This window comes from Camelus ferus, chromosome 14 (assembly GCF_009834535.1).
Source record: "Camelus ferus isolate YT-003-E chromosome 14, BCGSAC_Cfer_1.0, whole genome shotgun sequence".
Lineage (NCBI taxonomy): Eukaryota > Metazoa > Chordata > Mammalia > Artiodactyla > Camelidae > Camelus > Camelus ferus.
Window position 1 is genome coordinate 9,358,154 of NC_045709.1, and position 17,378 is coordinate 9,375,531.

The following is a 17,378-nucleotide window of genomic DNA, read 5'->3' on the forward strand; positions in this document are numbered from 1 at the left end:
TATGTGGCACCTTTTTATTTGGTCCATCTTTATTTAAATGTGTGCTTTTGAAATAGCTTATTAAATATGACCTTTTCAAAACTCAATTCTCACAATATTTACAGTGATTTTTGTGCAGACATTTTAACTGTGAGCTCCTAGCTCCCACTTTTCACATTACAAATTTGTATCACAACAAAGCCCCAGCTCCTTCATTTACTGCCTCTTAGACTCTAGTTTTGTTTGTCAGGTACTAAACTAGGATAAGGGGCTGCCAGGAAAGAGCTCATGCAAGCTCAGAGGAAATAAAATGTTTTTACTTATCAAAAAATTCTAAAAGAATTCTAAGGCTTTTGCTTTCCAATTGAAAATACATGTCCCATGAAGTGTGGAATAGTATTTAAGCAATAGAATAAATTTCCAATGGTCATTATTGCACCTTTAAAAAAATATTTAAACTCATCTCTTTTAAACAAATAAGCAAAACCAGAGAAGTCAAATTCTTTGAGACTCTGGGCTCTCAGGGACTGTTATAAAAATCATCTGACTTCAGTGACTGAAGGATGGGCCGCGGCTTACACCACCCTCCCAGCCCCCATCTGCCTCAGGACCCCATGCTAGGCACGCAGAACACAGCGGAGGAGGGTGAACCTGTGCTAGGTGATTCTTCAGGGGCTAAATCTACAAGGGCGCTGACCCCGGAGCGCGAGCTGTCCCTCTCTGGGTGGATAAATATCTGGTTGAAGAACACAGCGCCCATACTGTAAAAAGCGAAGGTTCCAATGGAACGCCATAATTCACGATTTGGAAACAGAATTATGAAGAAAATCTGATCAACAATTGTACCTTTCACGTCTTGCAAGTGTAGCTTTAAAATTCCATTTTATATACTTGATATCTGAACACAAACCATGGTCTCTTTTAAAAAACACATTCTTTAACCGTCCTAGTACTTGAGACAAACATTTTTGTTAGGTTTTCTACCTTTTCACTCAACACGTTGATGTGACATTAGAGTGACAGCTTATGAGAAAATAAACTGAAAAAAATGTTGTCATTGGAGAATCTGTTCATGCATTTAATCATCTGCCCTTCCAATGGCAATGTTCCCTTATTTATAAGTGCTCTAAAGTGGACTAAAGACCTGTGCAACCCTCTGGACCCATGGTTGTGCACATGCTAGTCATCTCAGTGCAGTGATTCCTACTCTAAAATACAGTTTCACCACAAAACATTTTCCCATAATAAGACTTATGAATGAAATATTCCAAACATTCCCTGAGCCTACAGCAGGCAGTGTGAAGCAGCAGTGACTCTAGCTAGAGCTGAGGTTCTTAACCATCTGTTCCAAGTTCTCAAGAGAGCAGGTCATAGCCCATGGGTCCTCCATGCCGGTGACCCTTGTTAGCCCATCCTGTCTGCACTTAGTTGGTTCCACGCTAGCCTGGTCGGAGTTGGGGGTGTGTCATGAGTCGGGCATGCTGGGGAGATGCACTGGGATGGAACGTGGGACAGTAAGCAGAAAGGAGGGCTGAGCTGGGAGGTGGCATCAATTCCCTAGGAAGTTAGGAACGAATGACTACAGTTATGAGATATGGACAAGGGAACAGAATAAGTAATGACTGAAAACATGGATCTTATTTTCTCAGTGCCTTTCAGTGCCTTAAGAAACTTGTTTGTCTAAGTGCAGATGGGCAAAACAGTTCTGTGCCTCTTGTCCCCATGCCCAGTCCTCCTCTGAGAATTTAATCCTCTTTGAGGACTCAGTGATGCCCATCCTTTGGGCTCCTACTTGGTGGCTCATGGTGACTGAGGGCTCAGGTCTGCAAGCCCACAGCCTTGATGCCTTTCATCGAGAAAGGGTTGCAACTGCTTTTATCAATGTCTAATACGATGGCTCTGACTTTCACATAAAGAATCACAGACTTGATTAAAATGAATGTATTATTCTAAGTTAATTTTTTTTCATTCAAAGGTTTATATTCCAACTACCCTGAACAATGAATTGAGAAAAAAAGTCACCTCCAAAGCCTTCCCAAGAATGAACACTTTTTGAAATGACACTTTTGGTACAAACTGAACAAATGAGACAGTGGCTGCGGCAGGAAACCAGGTGGGGCTTCAAGGGGCTGTTTTCTTCAAGTCACGAATCTGTTTAATCAAGTAGTTCTTCTCGTCGGTGAACTGCTCATCGTCCGTCCTTTCTTTCTGGAAGCTGCTCAGAAACTCAATGAGTTTGGGTTGATTTTTTAGTAGAATCTCCACAATAGGCTGTGTTTTGTGAGGACTGGCCACAAACACCTGAAATGTGAGAAACCAATACCTAGGACTAGGGCTGCAGGCCAGGGAAACCACGGGTCCCACCGGGGTGTCATCTGCTACTTGTGTTAGTAAAATACAGAAACCCCCAGGTTCTGCTTCCTTATTGAGGAAAACCAGTAATTCCCCATTCATGTCCATTTTCTATATCTAATACAGAAATATGTTTAATATATTTAAATTATTTAATTTTATATTTTAAATTGTCACTATAAATATATATTGTCTAAAACATAATTAAATAGATAATATAGAAATATGTTAATCAAATATAAAATAGAATATTCAACAGATATAATATATTTAACATATATAACATATTCATCTGGCTCAAAATCGAAAAGGACAAAGGTGAGACGCCCCACTCTCACCTTCTGCTCCTGGAGGTTGGCAATGTTTCTGTTTTCTTATGTATGTGGAGCTTTAAAATTTAGAACTGCCCAGGCCCCATCCACCAGAGCCAATTCAGCAGACATAGGGTGGCGCTCTGGCAGTCTATTTTTATAAAGTTAAACAATGATTCTTATGTGCACTCCTAGTTGAAACTGTGATCCTGGGCTAATAACTCAGCTATACTATAAATGACAGGGACAACTATAATAACAGAACATAATATTTCAAAACAATAATACGGACTGGTGCAATATTTTGCAATGGACACACTTCCTAGTTAGATGCTACATGTATGATGACATGCCCATAAAACCCATAAAAGTAGACTCCTATATAGCTCTCTGGTTAAATATTCTGGGCTCCTCATTCCTCAGAAGGGCTGAGTGCTTCACCACCATCCCCTCTGCTCACTTGCAAATCTTTCTATAAATGAATATAGAGTTGATTATTTTAATGAACTTTTCAAGTATTTTAAAAGCAGAAAAGAGAAGTGAGGTCTTAATTACAGATTTTTACGTTTCTCCTCTACCTCTGTTAAATAAGTAGAAAGGGCATAATGGGTTCAAACGAGGACACGATAAAGTTGGGCATTCTATACTATTTAAAAGCAACTGATGGAACGTCACATTGATAAAACAGTTTTTTGCTGTTGTTAAAATGTTTAGAAAAATTACTATTAAATCAGCTCACAGCCAATTCCAAAATTCACTTAGACAATTGCTTTCTCTATCAATGGACTTAGATTTGGTACATCGTGACTAGAGGCGTCGTCCTACTGAAAAATGGGTCCTTAAGGAAGTGGGTAATTCATTGGTTGGCTTTCACCAAATTAACTTGTAATTCTGAATTCTTTAAGCAAAACCACATGCATTACTCTCAGCTAAGATGTTTCTTGTTCTGTATACTTTTAAAAGATGAATTGTCAAGCCGGCCTTTGTATTTTGGAGCAAGCTAGGGTGGCGCTTCGTGTTTTCATGGAAATGGCTCTTGTGGCTAACTGCTAGGATCTGAGTGGCAGAGGAGTAGTAAGTGGGACTGTTTCTGGCCCTGGCCATGGACATGTTCCGGCAGCTCTGAGAGATAAGCTGAAAGGCAAGGACCACCCCCATGTGGTTCGGTGGGAAGCGGCAACATGGTCCTTAGCTGTTAGGTTAACGCAGAAAGGAAAGAGAGATCAGCTCATAGCTGATTCCTAAATTCACACGGGGTGTATCTCTGGAAGAGGCAGGATCACAGTGACCAAGGTCTCTTGAGCCTAGTATTGTAGAACTAGACTTTTGACTTTAACTCTTTCATTCTGCAAGTGAGGAGTAAGAATCGAGACGGAGTTGCCTAAAGTCACTGGTGGCAACCGAGCCGCAATAAAGACCCAGGTCTCTTGACCTCCACCCAGTGCCTCCCACCCTGCCATCCTGCCCGTCGATAGCAGAAAAAACATGAAATGTCATTTCATTCAGATCTTTGAACTTATCAGCAAAATAATGGAAACTGGCCACTAAAAATCTTGCAAAGACATTTTTTTGTAATGTGTTCCACACTTTTCATACTTTATGGAAGGTGCTTGGAGAAAAAGACTATTAATAAAGAACAGTGAAGGAACTCTAGGACTTAACCATTACTTTTCTAAATCGCACAGTATTATTTTTGGCAAGTAAACAATTCAGTTCACACTTCAATGGAAGGAACATAGTTAGGGTCCAGGTAAGCCCAGTTTATACACATAAAAGTAAACAAGTGGTCAGCTATTTTCAAATGCACCTACATCCAATGATGAGATGACCCAAATTCTGATCTTCTCAGGGGACGCAAGTAGAAGTAGTTATTTCTGTTCTGCCACCCACTGAACACTTGTGTAACACTGCCTTTGGGAACAAAATTATATGGAGCTTGTTCTCATCTAAGATTAAAATTCTGTGTGAGCTGCAGACATGACACACAGCCCCTCTAATTTCTTCAGTCAGAAGGGTCTTGAGAGGGTCTGTCATTTTATACTGTGCAGGCATTTTCCAATCCTATAGCGGCCTATTTTTGTTTCATCCAATTGTGTTTGTTCTTTATGAAATAATTCTAACAGAGAAGGGGACAGGAATAATGTATCAGACTTCAAGTTTCCACTGTCAGCTCTGTCAAAATCTAATATTACAGAAATAATGAGAGGTTATTAGACACTTCTTCATGGTACCATTCTCTGTCCCACCTCACCCCTGAATTTGGTGTTTCTCATTCCCAGGCAGGTTTTTAGACTACAACTACATATGCATGAATCCATACATAGTGTTTTTTTGGTGTGTTTTTAAGCTTTAAATAAATAATATCCTTTTAACATTTGCTTATCCCACTCAATGTTTCTGAGATTCATCTACACTGATCCATATAACTATTAATTTTATCCTGTTACTATATGCTATTGTATGAATATATCATAACTTATTTTCCCAGTCTCCTGTAGATACCTATTTATGTTGCAATAAACATTTGGTACATGATTTCTTATGCACGTGAGCAAGATTATCTCTAGGAAATTGCCGAGAAATGAGATTTTGGGACTGACACTTTCAGTACTTTATTTTACTAAATTGCTTTTCAAAGTGCTTGGGCCAATTTACAGTGTATAAGTGCTCACACTGCCCTCCAATCTTACCAAAATCTGCTGTTGTCAGACTTAAACATTTGTGCCAATATGAAGGAGTCACATCTCATTGATACTTCAATGGCCATTTCCACGATTACTACTAAAATGAGCATCTTACCTATTTATTGGCCTAACAGGTTACCAACCTGTCTCCTTCACTCATTTTTCTATTGAATTGTTTGTCTTTTTCTAAATGATTTGTCAATTATATGTGTCACATTCTGTCCTGTTTTTGCACTTTGTTTATAATGTCTTTTTGAACAGAAGTTTTAAATTTTAATGTAGTCAGACTTAAATATTTTCTATTATGTTTCGTGATTTAAAGTTATTTTTAAAGAAATTCTTCCCTCCCCAACATCATAAAAGCAGTCTCTGATTTTCTCTTAAAACTTAAAAAAAAAAAATTTTGCTTTTCAAGTGTAGATCTTTACCGAGTATTTATTTCTGAATATAGTAGAGGGTACAGTTTTCTATATGGATAATCCTTTACTCTAAAAGCATTTATTAACAGTACCCCTTTCTTCACTGATTTGTAACCCCTCTACTGCCAAATATCAAGTTCATATTTGCATAGGCTTACTTCTGGGCCCTTTACTCTGTTTTGGTGTTCTATTTTTTTTTTTTTTTTTGTCTTTTAGGGATAAATAGAACTTTATTTTAAATAATAAATTTTAATAAAATATAAAATAATAAGAATTTTAAGTAAACATTTGCACTCTGTATACAGACCTAGTGGACTGTTGATCTCTGTGTCAATACAGTACTGTCTCCATTGAGTATAAATCCATAGCAAGTCTTCCTATCTGGCAGGGTGGATTTCCCTGCCTTGTTTTCCTTCAAAATTGCCATAGATAACCCTCGGCCATCGCTCTACCACACAAATTTTATAATCAGCTTGTCAAGTTCCAGGAAAAGTCCTGTTAGGATTTTGAATATAATTAAACGGAATTTATAAATTAATTTGGGATTTGAATTGCTCTAGTGGTTTTTTGGGCAATAAAGATCTGGTGGCTGAAAGATGGATTAAAATTTTTTTACCTCTCAAAGCAACAATTACTTTATAAACTGCAGTGTCTCCTATTTATAGACTTATAAATTCAAGCGTTGAATATACATTACAAAGACAAAAAAAAAAAAAAAAAAAGCCTGGAACTCCCTGAACCCTTAATTCTACTCTAGAGAACTATCCTAAGGAAATAACTGGAAAAAACAAGCTGGATATATAAAACACTCACTGTAGCTAAAAATGGAAAATAACCAAAATATAAATGACACAGGGATATTTAAGTAAACTACAGTAAACACACCCAATGATAAACTATGATGCCAATAAAACTACTGGCTCTTTTAAAAAACTAACAATAATGAATTAGTATTCGCGGTATATAGCAAGCGTTAAGTGATAAAACTGGGGTATCAGTTTTGTGTATACTGTGAATACAGCTGCAGAGAAAACCTTCAAATGCATACATAGGAAAATAAAATTTAGTGACATCTTTACAGTAGTTAAGTTAGTGGTATGAGATTGTAGATTAGATTTCTCCCACCTACCCTACTCTTAAACAAATCTATTGTCTAAAGTTTCTAGGAAGTGACTTTATTACTCTTATATTAACAAAAAAAGATTAGAAAGAAAAAGCAGGAGTTATAGGACTAGTTTTCTTTCAAAATGCATTAAAAATATATCTAGACAAGTAATAAAAGTGAGTATTAGTGCTCAGTGTTTCTTCAGGTTTCATTTAAAGTTCAAAGAAACACTTAAGGCAGAACAAAGCATTCAAATTCTGACACTTGGGGTTTGGTTCCATCACTGATTATTTTAGTAACTTTGGGGGAAACAGTACCTATTTTCTCAGTGAAAAAGAATGAAAATATTTAGAGATAGGGAATAGTTGGCAAATCTTTTAGAAACAAGTAAGCATTCATTAAAATAACTCTAAAATTTCATCTAAGTCATGCAAAACAGAAAGACTGCTTTTTTAATTTTCTCTTGAGTATAAAGGAGGATACAAAGTAGGGAGTTTGCCGTTTGAACCGGAAGACAAACGCCAGCCTTACTGCTGCAGCTCGCACTTTACCTTAAAGACGTGGAAGGCTTCGAACTGGATGTTGGGGCTTTTGTCCCGGAGGAGGTTCATCACAAGCTTGAGGTTCTCTGGCCTGCTGATGTACTTTGTCATGACGGCGAAGTTGTGCCGGTCCAGGATCAGTTCACCCAGCAGCTACGAAACACACAAAATCAAAGCAGAATCTGTCTGAGAGTCATCTTATTCAAAAATATACCTCACTCCTCACTGGAAAACAAAATAGAAATGTGAGTTATGAATGTTGACATGAAAAAAAATCGAGTCCTTAAGTGAATCTTAATGGATTTCTGAATCTTTTTTTTTTAAAGCCAGTCATTGCTGCAGCTTAATACAGCTCTCTCTACAGCTCTCATCAAGAGCTAGCTAGAAATGAATTTACTATTTTCATCCCTTTAATTATCTAGCTTCCAGTAATGTGTTATTGCTCCTTAGGTGTTGAGATAGGATAAGAGTAACAAAACTGACTCGACAATTATACCTCCCTTACTTGAATAAATGTACTCCTAGTAGCTCACTGGAAAAATAGGTTAAGTGACTCTAACCTTCTCCCTAAATTTTATTACAAAACCTGATATACAGCCAGAAAAAAAAATCATTGACCCTGAATCCATATGAAATTTAATATGTGCAGCAAGTTTTTATTAAAAAGTAAAGCAAAACATTTTCTGGTGACTAATAATTACTAAAATGTAGCACTACTTACTCCATGTGATGAACTGAATGTTTGTGTCCTCCTAAATCTATATGTGGAAATCCTCATCCCCAGTGCCATGGTATTTAGGGGGCTGCGGCCCTTGGAAGGTGATTAGGATATGAGGAGGGGGCCCTCATGAATGGGTTTGGTGCTCTCATAGAAGAGACCCCGCAGAGCTCTCTTGCTGCTGGCACCCTGATCTCAGACTTCCCAGCCTCCAGAGCTGTGAGAAATACATGTTTGTTGTTTAAGGCACCCCATCCATGGTATTTTTGTTACAGCAGCCCAAACAGACAGAGACATTTCAAAACAAAATAAAAATATCCAAAGTGAGATCTGAAGGCCCTCTAGCAGCATCCAGCTAAACTTTTATTCTCACTGTAGTGGTAGCAACTCCCAAAGCTTCAGCAACCAGGAAGCTGAAATGTGCCCTTAACATAATTTTACATGTGATATACTTATTTTCCAATTCTCCTGTTTACTGGACTTCTTCTGGGTGCCTTGGGATAATAATACATTGTACAGATGGTTACAGAACTCCTGGAAGGGAGGAGAAAGCACACATGAAACTGAGGGCCAGCTGTCTACCACGACAGACTCCAGCAACACAACTCCAGAGCTGAGTATGTAGAGGCGTGTTTGTGAGTGTGTGTGTGTCTGGCTGCCAGTAAACAACCTACTTGCCTGTGATGCCTCTTTTATCTATTTAACAAAGAAGAGGTACACACTTTAAAGTTATTTTAGTGCACAAAAATAATGCTCGCTAAACGTAAAAAAATGATGACCAGTGATGTATGTTAGTCGGTCACCAGTTCGTCTCATACACATGGAACAGCAATCGTGTAATTGTTAGTCTTCACCTTTCTTACTCTCTCCTCAGCGTCTAAAGCTACCTGAGTAAGCTGCTGGAGACTTCCTGTGTTCTTGGTTTCAGGGCCATTGCATTCTTCTTGTTTCTTAACCTCTTGCAGCGCGTTCCTTTGCTGCCTGTGACTGACTCGCCTTCCCCTTCTGCACGACACGCACAGGGGTTGTACACTTCAGCCTCTTATCTTTTATCTCCCAATAGTCTCAACCATGCCTGTGGCTTCAACTACAGCATCCAGGAAGATGCTTCCCAGTCTACATTTCCATCTCAGTTTCTTCCCTACACGCCATACCCGTGGTTCTAAGTCCCCCAGGCAGCCCCGGCTGAACACGCAGCTGGCCTGTCACACTCAACATCCCTGCAACCAGTTCCCTTGCCCCCTTGTTAGTGAGTCGTGACCTGCTAGTCCCCAGAGCAGAGCTGAAATCTTCCTTAGCTCCTTTCTTTCCCTTGCTCCACCGTCCTACCTTCTGTTTCTGTGGGCTGAGCTGAGTCTCCTCTCTTGCCCCTGTGCTCTTTGTCTGTCCCTAGTTGTACTCACTCTGCCCTGCGGTACGGTTACTTGTGAGCTTACCTAGAATGTAAGCACCATGAGGGCACGTGTCAAATCCTGCTCGTGTCTGTTCCCTTCACAGCCTAACTGTGTGATGTATGTGAATATTGTTGGGGAAATACAGTCCCACCAACACAGAATCCTCTCCACAAGGTGTAGAAAAGAAAGAAAGTGGTTTCATTACTGAACGGCATATCCAGAACACAATGCTGTAGGCAATCTATGAAAAAGGCACTACAGAGACAGATAAAATTACAACTTATTTGTACAGCCAAGCAGCTTCAATCCAGCACCCAGACATACTCTCACGATGAAAGATAACCTGTCAATGCCATCTGCTGTGCACCCTTTCATGGTTCACCCTAAACTCACCTGGCCATCGAGGCAGCCATTTGTTTTCGCTAATTGCTTTTACCCAGCTAATGAAGAGAATAATAAAACTTCTTTTATCAGTCTGACAAGCAAGGGGTCATAGCCTAGAGAGAAGCACCAAGGTTAAATTCTCCTGGACAGAGAAGTGAGAGTGCTTGCTTCCCAGATGTTTACATTCTAGGGGAATGGCTCTTAGATGCTCAAAAAAAAATTCTGGTTTGTAAAGATGACAAAAAAGCTTCTTAAGATACACACACACACACACACACACACACACACACACATATATGGCTCCTATATAGAGATTCTATGTAAATATTTATTTAAAATATATATCATATACACATCAAAAGGTCTTTGGGTAACAGACAAATTTCATCAAAAAATTTACCTTTAAAATTTGTACATACAAACACATTCAATAAACATTGTTGAAGTGACATTTATGAGTTAAATTCAGATTGTCACTTCAGTGTTTATTACATAGGCATGCCTACATATAAATTCTATCCAGTCTATCCTCTGCTAGTGTAATTTCACTAGTTTTCTGAAACGATTGTGTTAAATTATTTGGCCAACTACACTGACTCTTTTAGCCATTAAATGTTAATCTATTAATTAGTGCTGACAGTGACAAAATGCTGCATTTCATAATAATACAAAACATAGTAATACTGTACTAATAAGTAAATGAAAAAAATCATATTTTTACTTCTTTAAATTTCATTTTATAGGCCTCATAGTATACACTAAAACCATGCAAAGCAAGTAGAAATAATAAGACTTTTTAAAAAAAACCTTTGTGTCTTAATGAAGTTGACCAGAGCCCTCCCAAAACCAAAAATTCCACCAAGCTTCTTTTGAATTATAATCTTTGTCGCTAGTAATTAAATGCCAGGCCCCTGAGGAAGATAAGAAATAAATTCCTAAGCTGTGTCACATGAAGGAAAAGGAATTTCTCTGTTAATTATTTTTTATTGACACCAGAAGTCTAAGCACCCCAAGATAGTTCAGAAAAATTTAGAATAAGATTAACAAAAGGCAACAGGTAGCAACTACTTTGGAATCAGAAAAACAGCCTAGTTTACAGAAAGTCTATTACTTAACAGAGTACTGTAAGTAAATACACTGTTACAATAAATCTAACCTCTTGTTTTCTATAATTATGAAACACCTATGTGCAAAATGTCACAAAATCCAGAGATTTAAACATGGTTATGTCAAAAAAGAATATTCTGCTACCACGGATCTAATTCCCAAACTGAAAACCCAACAGCGCACAGCAGAGCTCTCCAAATCAATGCTTTTCTATTGAAGAAGAGAGCAAACGATATTTAAGGAGCTCTTTCCTTGAACAGAATGATACAAGACCATCTTAGCAATCTCTCTGCCTATAACCTAGCATTTAAAAGGCCAACTCTTCAGTAACAACTTTAACACTGCATTCTTAATAAGCTTGGTGTGTCTTTTACTGGTGTTTTCACTGTCCAACCAGTGCTCAGTTTTACCATATTGAAAATCGAGTATTTGTGACAGTCAACTGTAAAGGATTCCGGTAGGAATAGCAGCCCGTGTGGTGGGTCTGGCTGGATTAATAAAGAACAAGAAAGAGGCCTTATGTGGGGGCTGGGGGATCTGTAAATAAGCAGGAAACAATCAGTTTGAAAAGGGAGCGTTCAAAGGAGAATTTCTATACGAGATACTGTACAGTCACATGCCCTTTGCCCCTGGTGATGGCGCTGAGGTCTCCAGGTGGAGAACCAGGTGAAGAGGAGAGAGGGTGGACAGCGGAGGGCCAGGCAGCAGCACACAGCGGTGAGTCCTCACTCGCCTCTGCCACTCACCAAATCTGTAGTCCATGTTGTGCTAATCATACATCCGCTAGATTAACAGGCTTCTATTTTTAAATGCAAACACATCCTGGTAGGAAAAAGTCTCACGCATACTCTAGTCCCAGGTATTTATTAGAATAGATAAACACCTTCCACAGACTGAGCCCTGGGAACAGTGATGAGGCATAGTTATTAATGAAATCTACTTCAGTTTTATTTAGCAAACATATCTAGGTCTTACCACGTGCTAGGCTCTGCTCTAACCATTTTACAAGTATTAACAAGGGAACAGGATACGGTCCCACCTGCTCTTGGCCAAATGGCTGCTTCCAGGCATCTTTTCGTCGAGGAAGGGAAGGCCACTCACAGACGGACGTGGCCCTGCTCTGCCCTGTCCCTGTCTGATGAGGAGGAGTGGCGTTTCCACAGGCGTTAGAAGCTCAGGTTGCAAATGCCGTCCAGTTACATACACACACGCCCCCCGCCCATCCTGTACTTCTCCTGTTCTTATTATTTATGTTGTTACTTCCAAAAATTGTTTGAGGCAGGGCACTTACATTGTTTTGCTACAAAGTACAGTCATAACATAAAACCTACTTCTCAAATTACAAAAAAAAAAGAGTAATTTTTCTATATTGTCCTCTATACACCAATCATTTACCAACAAGATTCAACGTCTGGAAACTCTAAAAGAAATTTGATATTACCTTTAATGATTGTCTCTTAGTCACATAATTCTCAGACTGAAGCAACTTCTCATAGTCTTCAAAAATCTAATGAAAAGAAAGTAAGTATTAGCGTGTAAACCCAGCAGTGATTTCACTGCTCTAAGAGCTTGCGCGCTTGCTTCAGAGTTCTCGGGGCTGACGATCAGGTCAGCGACGGGGGCCCAGCATCCGTGAAGCCACCACACACACACAAAGGGGCTACAGGCACAAGACACATTCAGGTAAACAAGGGCTAAAGACAGTGAGGTTACGGTCTCTCCAACTGCTGCTGATTATCCTTGAATGCAATTTGCACAACACATTTATCTCACTCCTTCTATAGAAAAGGCCATAAGTTTCTACTGCAGGTTTTGTCATAAGCTATCTTAGCCTTCTTTATTTTCATTTATTATAAATATAGCATCTAATGAGTCTTTATCGATCCATCCAGCATCAATAGTTACTGAATAACCAAACTATAATAACAGTTCATTTCCTAAATTCAAAAATATGTGATTTTCTTTTAGTCTTGAAGCTTTTGGATACCTCAGGCAATACATTTTTCTCCCTTCATGTTCTATACTTTGATCAAGGTATTCAGTTGATCTCATGGGTATTTTCTTGATAACTTTAGGATATGAAAATCACTTGATTTTACAATTATATTGATAATTCTTAATCTCAAATCAAAAGAAGATCCGCAAACAATTTATGAATAAAAAAGCCACAGTTTAATTTCTGTGATTTGGATGTGTGAAGACACAGGATACTGCTAGGCAGGGTATGCCCTGTCTTCCCAGAGTCATCTGTTTCCTTTTATCTTTGTGTGTGGCTAACTAGAAAATGTTGAAGTATGTAGTGGCTTGCATTGTGTTTCAACTGGACAGCACTGGTCTAGAGCAGCTGCACTAATACTGGAACAAACGTTACAAAGTTTTGCTTCTAGGTTTGTGCTGTTTTCTGCTTTATGCTGTTTCTACTTTATGTTTCTACTTTATACATTTAGCAAAAGCACAGCAGCTCTTGGATGGATCTGTTCATTCAGTGTTCTTTGAACACCACCAAATGTGTGGCACTGAATTAAGTAGGGATACAAGTAATAATGATAAAAATTAATACTGAGTGCTTGCCATGGTACTATCCTAAAAACTTTAAATCTTGTCAAATTCCTACAACAACCCTATGAAGTTGGTATTATTAATATCGTCATTTTTCGGTAAGTGCAGTAACTTGTCCAGGGTCACATAATTGGTAGGAGGCAGGGCAGGACCCTGAAGCAAAGAAAGTAGACACTAAAGTCTGTACTGTATTCTGAACCCCTGTGTTAGATAAGGTTCCTTCCCCTTAAGGAGCTTAAGAACCAGTCAGGAAGATAATATTACAATGTGAAAAATGTGTGGAAGAGAAGAGAGCGACGGAGGGGGGAGAGAGAAAGAGAGAGAAAGAGTGAGTTAGTGTGTGTGTTGTGCGTGTGTGCGTGTGTGCATGTATGCGTGTGTGTTCAGGGGTGGGGGACTAGGGAAAGCTTCCCAGAAGAGTCACACTGTGAATCCCAGCAGGACCCTGAGGGGCCTTCCCAGGGACACACCCCCCCGAGTCCCCCACCCCTTGTTTGTAGAAAAGCTTTAGCTTCTTAGGCTCCCCCCAAGTTCCAAGGAGCAAATTTAATCAGAGAAGTGAGAAAAAGCAGAAGCAAAGGAAAACAGTCAAGCAAGACAAAGTAATAGTTTAACCATAAAACAACATCAAGGACCCTTAGTTCCTCCTGAAGGTCTAGAGGTAACATCCTGAGCCATACCCTTGAGTTGTTCTGCAGACACTTAAAACCCCCACCAGGTGGGAGGAGTTAACTGCACACTGACAAGCATAAGCACACAGACCGCATACTGGCTGGAACCAAAAGGTTGATGATGTTAACCCCTGAAATACCACCCTGTCACATCCACCAACCAATCAGAAGTCCACAAGCTGATCAGGCACCCCCACAACCCTTATCTTTAATGTCGCCTTTAAAAATCCTTCCCTGAAAACCACTGGGGATTCGGGCCTTTTGAGCATTAGCTGCCCCACACTCCTTGCTGAGCCCTGCAATAAACTGAAGTTTCCTTCACCACAATCGGTGTCAGCAGATTGGCTTTGCTGCATGTTGGGCGAGTGGACCCACGTTTGGTTCAGTAACAGTTATGGCTGAGTATCAAAAGGATGAGTTGGATTCACCCTTAGAGAAGGGAGCTGGAAGACAGATATGTATTTTGATATTCCTATTAGTAAATAAAACTACTTAGTGACCACGTAAAATAATTCACTTTAGTAAGGGTGGGGTGAGCTTCCATTTGGGGTTACCTATGGCCTCTCAAGGGCAACATGGATGCTCTTAAGTCAGGATCGGAGTGAGCAGGTGCTAGTTGCTTCCTGGAGCACCAGAGCACAATAGCAGGAAGAGATGTGAAAACAAGAAAGCCTTCATCTCCTGCCATCCTCTGTCTTCCTTAAAGTTTCCTGATGACCTGGTTTCCAGGTAATAAAAAAACTGAGCCTATGGTTGGTTTCAATTGTGTTTCATAAATAGGATTAAGTGCTCATAGATCTAAGAGGGAGGGAGAGGAAGCAAGAAAGAATGAGATGAAGACTTAAAAATGACTTGTACTCACAGTGTCATAATTTTGTTCTAAGAAGTCTGCTACCAAAACTTTATGTCTGGTTAGTAAATCCTAGAAGAAGAACAGTCAAGTGAAAAAACTTTACTATAGCTAATACACTTTACAAATCTTTCTTTTCCTTCTGAGATTTTATAAGTTCATTAATTTGAAACATGAACATTTCAAAAGAATATTTGCATTTACATCACAAAATTATTTCCATTTTTAGTTTAACATGTAAAATAACAATTTGTTTCATGTTAAAACAACCGAGTGCTTTAAATTCATATCATTATATTATAGAAATAATTTAACTAGTGAAACAAATGTCACCTAAGAGACAAGTTTATAGTATATTTCTTCAAGCCATAATTCTGTATTGTGTATATGAGATAATAAATATTCAAATAAAGTTTATGATGCTGCTTTAAAAATGTCATTAATAACCACTTTTTAAAAAGGAATGGTCTAAAACCATATCTCACAAGTTAACAGATTTCCAATGATTAACCTTTAGTTTTTTTCCTTAATCGCTTTTAAAAGAGATGTGCCTAGGATGCTGGGAAGCACAAGAATGACATTAAACTGCCATCTCAGCACTGTCCTGCTCTTGGGTTAATGGGCTATGAAGTGTCGTGCAGTTACTAAGTAGCACAATGTGCCCTTTCAAAGTTGAATACAAGTAGCCTGATCTAATTACAGACATAACTCTCAGAAAACTGAACAAAACAAGCATAAAGGAACATTTGCCTCTCAACTCACAACTCAATTATATCCTTAATTCACCTTGACGTTGAAAGAAAACAAGCCTCAGCTAATCCTTTTTATATGCTTAAAGGCTAAATACCCTGTTCCAGGTACCATGCAGAATTTAATTAAAAACCTAACAAGAATGTTAAAGTTTTCCAAAATAAATTCTTATACTTTAATACATATTTAATTAAACCTTCCTAAATGCATATATAGAAGATACAGAACATTACCTCACAGAGAAAAAGAAGGCAGCAATGGTAAAATCCACTTACTTCCCTTTCAATAAAAATTTAAATATTTAAAGCATTTTGCACTGCAATTTTCAAGTTCACAAATAATGAGACTGGCTATTCATTTCATTTCCTATTACTTATTATCACAACTTGATTGACCAGTGAGTCTCTCAATGGAAACATGGTACTTTTTTTCCTAGTAGAACATCAAGTACTGTCCTGGAACTGGAATTTTAAAACAGAAAAACCCTCTAATGAATTCATTTTTGGTCTGTCCTAGGTCAAAATTCAAACTAGTTCCTATATCATGGGATCCCTGAGAGAGTAAGGTAGTTCCACAGCATCCTTGGAGGTCCCTAATCTTTTTTAAGTGGATATTTAAGATGCCTAGTTTTCAGATATTCTCTTCCCCAATCTCCTGAGCAGTATCAGTGATTTTCTGAGCTGACCCAGGTTAGAAAGAGGCTCTCTCCATGGGCTGCGGCAGACACTGGATTGCTGCACCCGTGGAGTTCTGCACTCTTAGGACAGTCGTCAGCCTTGAGTGCGAGGACTGCAGCCTCCCATGGCCTCAGGCCCTGCACCTGCAGCGATGGCAGCAATGGAAAGAGCACGTTGCAGATGAGTGCTTCCTGGAAAGACTTTCCTTGCACTGTACATTAGTGGTACAGCAAAGAAAGAGGAATAAGGAGGGAGTTCTGCTAGTAGCAGCTCCTTCCAATTCTAAGGGGAAAAATAACTAAAATCCAGTAATAGAAAATACAGCATGGTAGGGTAGAATTCCTCCAGCACATGTGTATGATGATACAGCCAATAAGTGATTTGTGCACACACTCTTACACTTGAGTGTGTATACATTACATACACATAGATATACCCTCAAATTTAAATACAAAATAAATGTATGCACAAAACTGGAGGGACTATGCATATATATATATATATATATATATATATATACACACACATATAACATGCATGCATATATACACACAATACATAGACAAATACAGTTGTTGCATTATTATAGATCAAATAACTGAGTGGGGAAAAACTAGGATCCCACCTAAAAAAGAAAAAGCAGAAAATTGCAAAGAAAAATAACGTTCAAATTTTAAAGCATTTAAAAAATTTAAAAAATCATTTGAAATAGTGTACTCTTTCATCCCACCTCCTAACAATTCTGTTTTGACAGGACTAGGTTCTAACAGTCTAAGTATTATACCAAAAAAACCTGATATTGATATTCTAGTGAATTCTACACAGCTTGGGAGAACTCGGGGTATAAAGTGACAGAGACACACTCAGTGGCAGGGA

At 38.7% G+C, this 17,378-nt stretch overlaps 1 protein-coding gene across 4 annotated transcripts in view; it reads right to left on the minus strand.

The window, feature by feature from the left end:
• The window catches only part of CAB39L (calcium binding protein 39 like), an 86,800-nt gene continuing 69,422 nt past the window's right edge, over positions 1-17,378 (minus strand). For all 4 annotated transcript variants that reach the window (XM_014558739.2, XM_032496177.1, XM_032496179.1 and 1 more), the window contains 4 exons: positions 15,088-15,147; positions 12,437-12,502; positions 7,402-7,545; positions 1-2,280 (listed from right to left, as the gene is read on the minus strand). In XM_014558739.2, the coding sequence (XP_014414225.1) occupies positions 2,101-2,280; positions 7,402-7,545; positions 12,437-12,502; positions 15,088-15,147 (450 nt within the window). In that variant the 3' untranslated portion in view covers positions 1-2,100. The remainder of the gene's footprint in view (positions 2,281-7,401; positions 7,546-12,436; positions 12,503-15,087; positions 15,148-17,378) is intronic.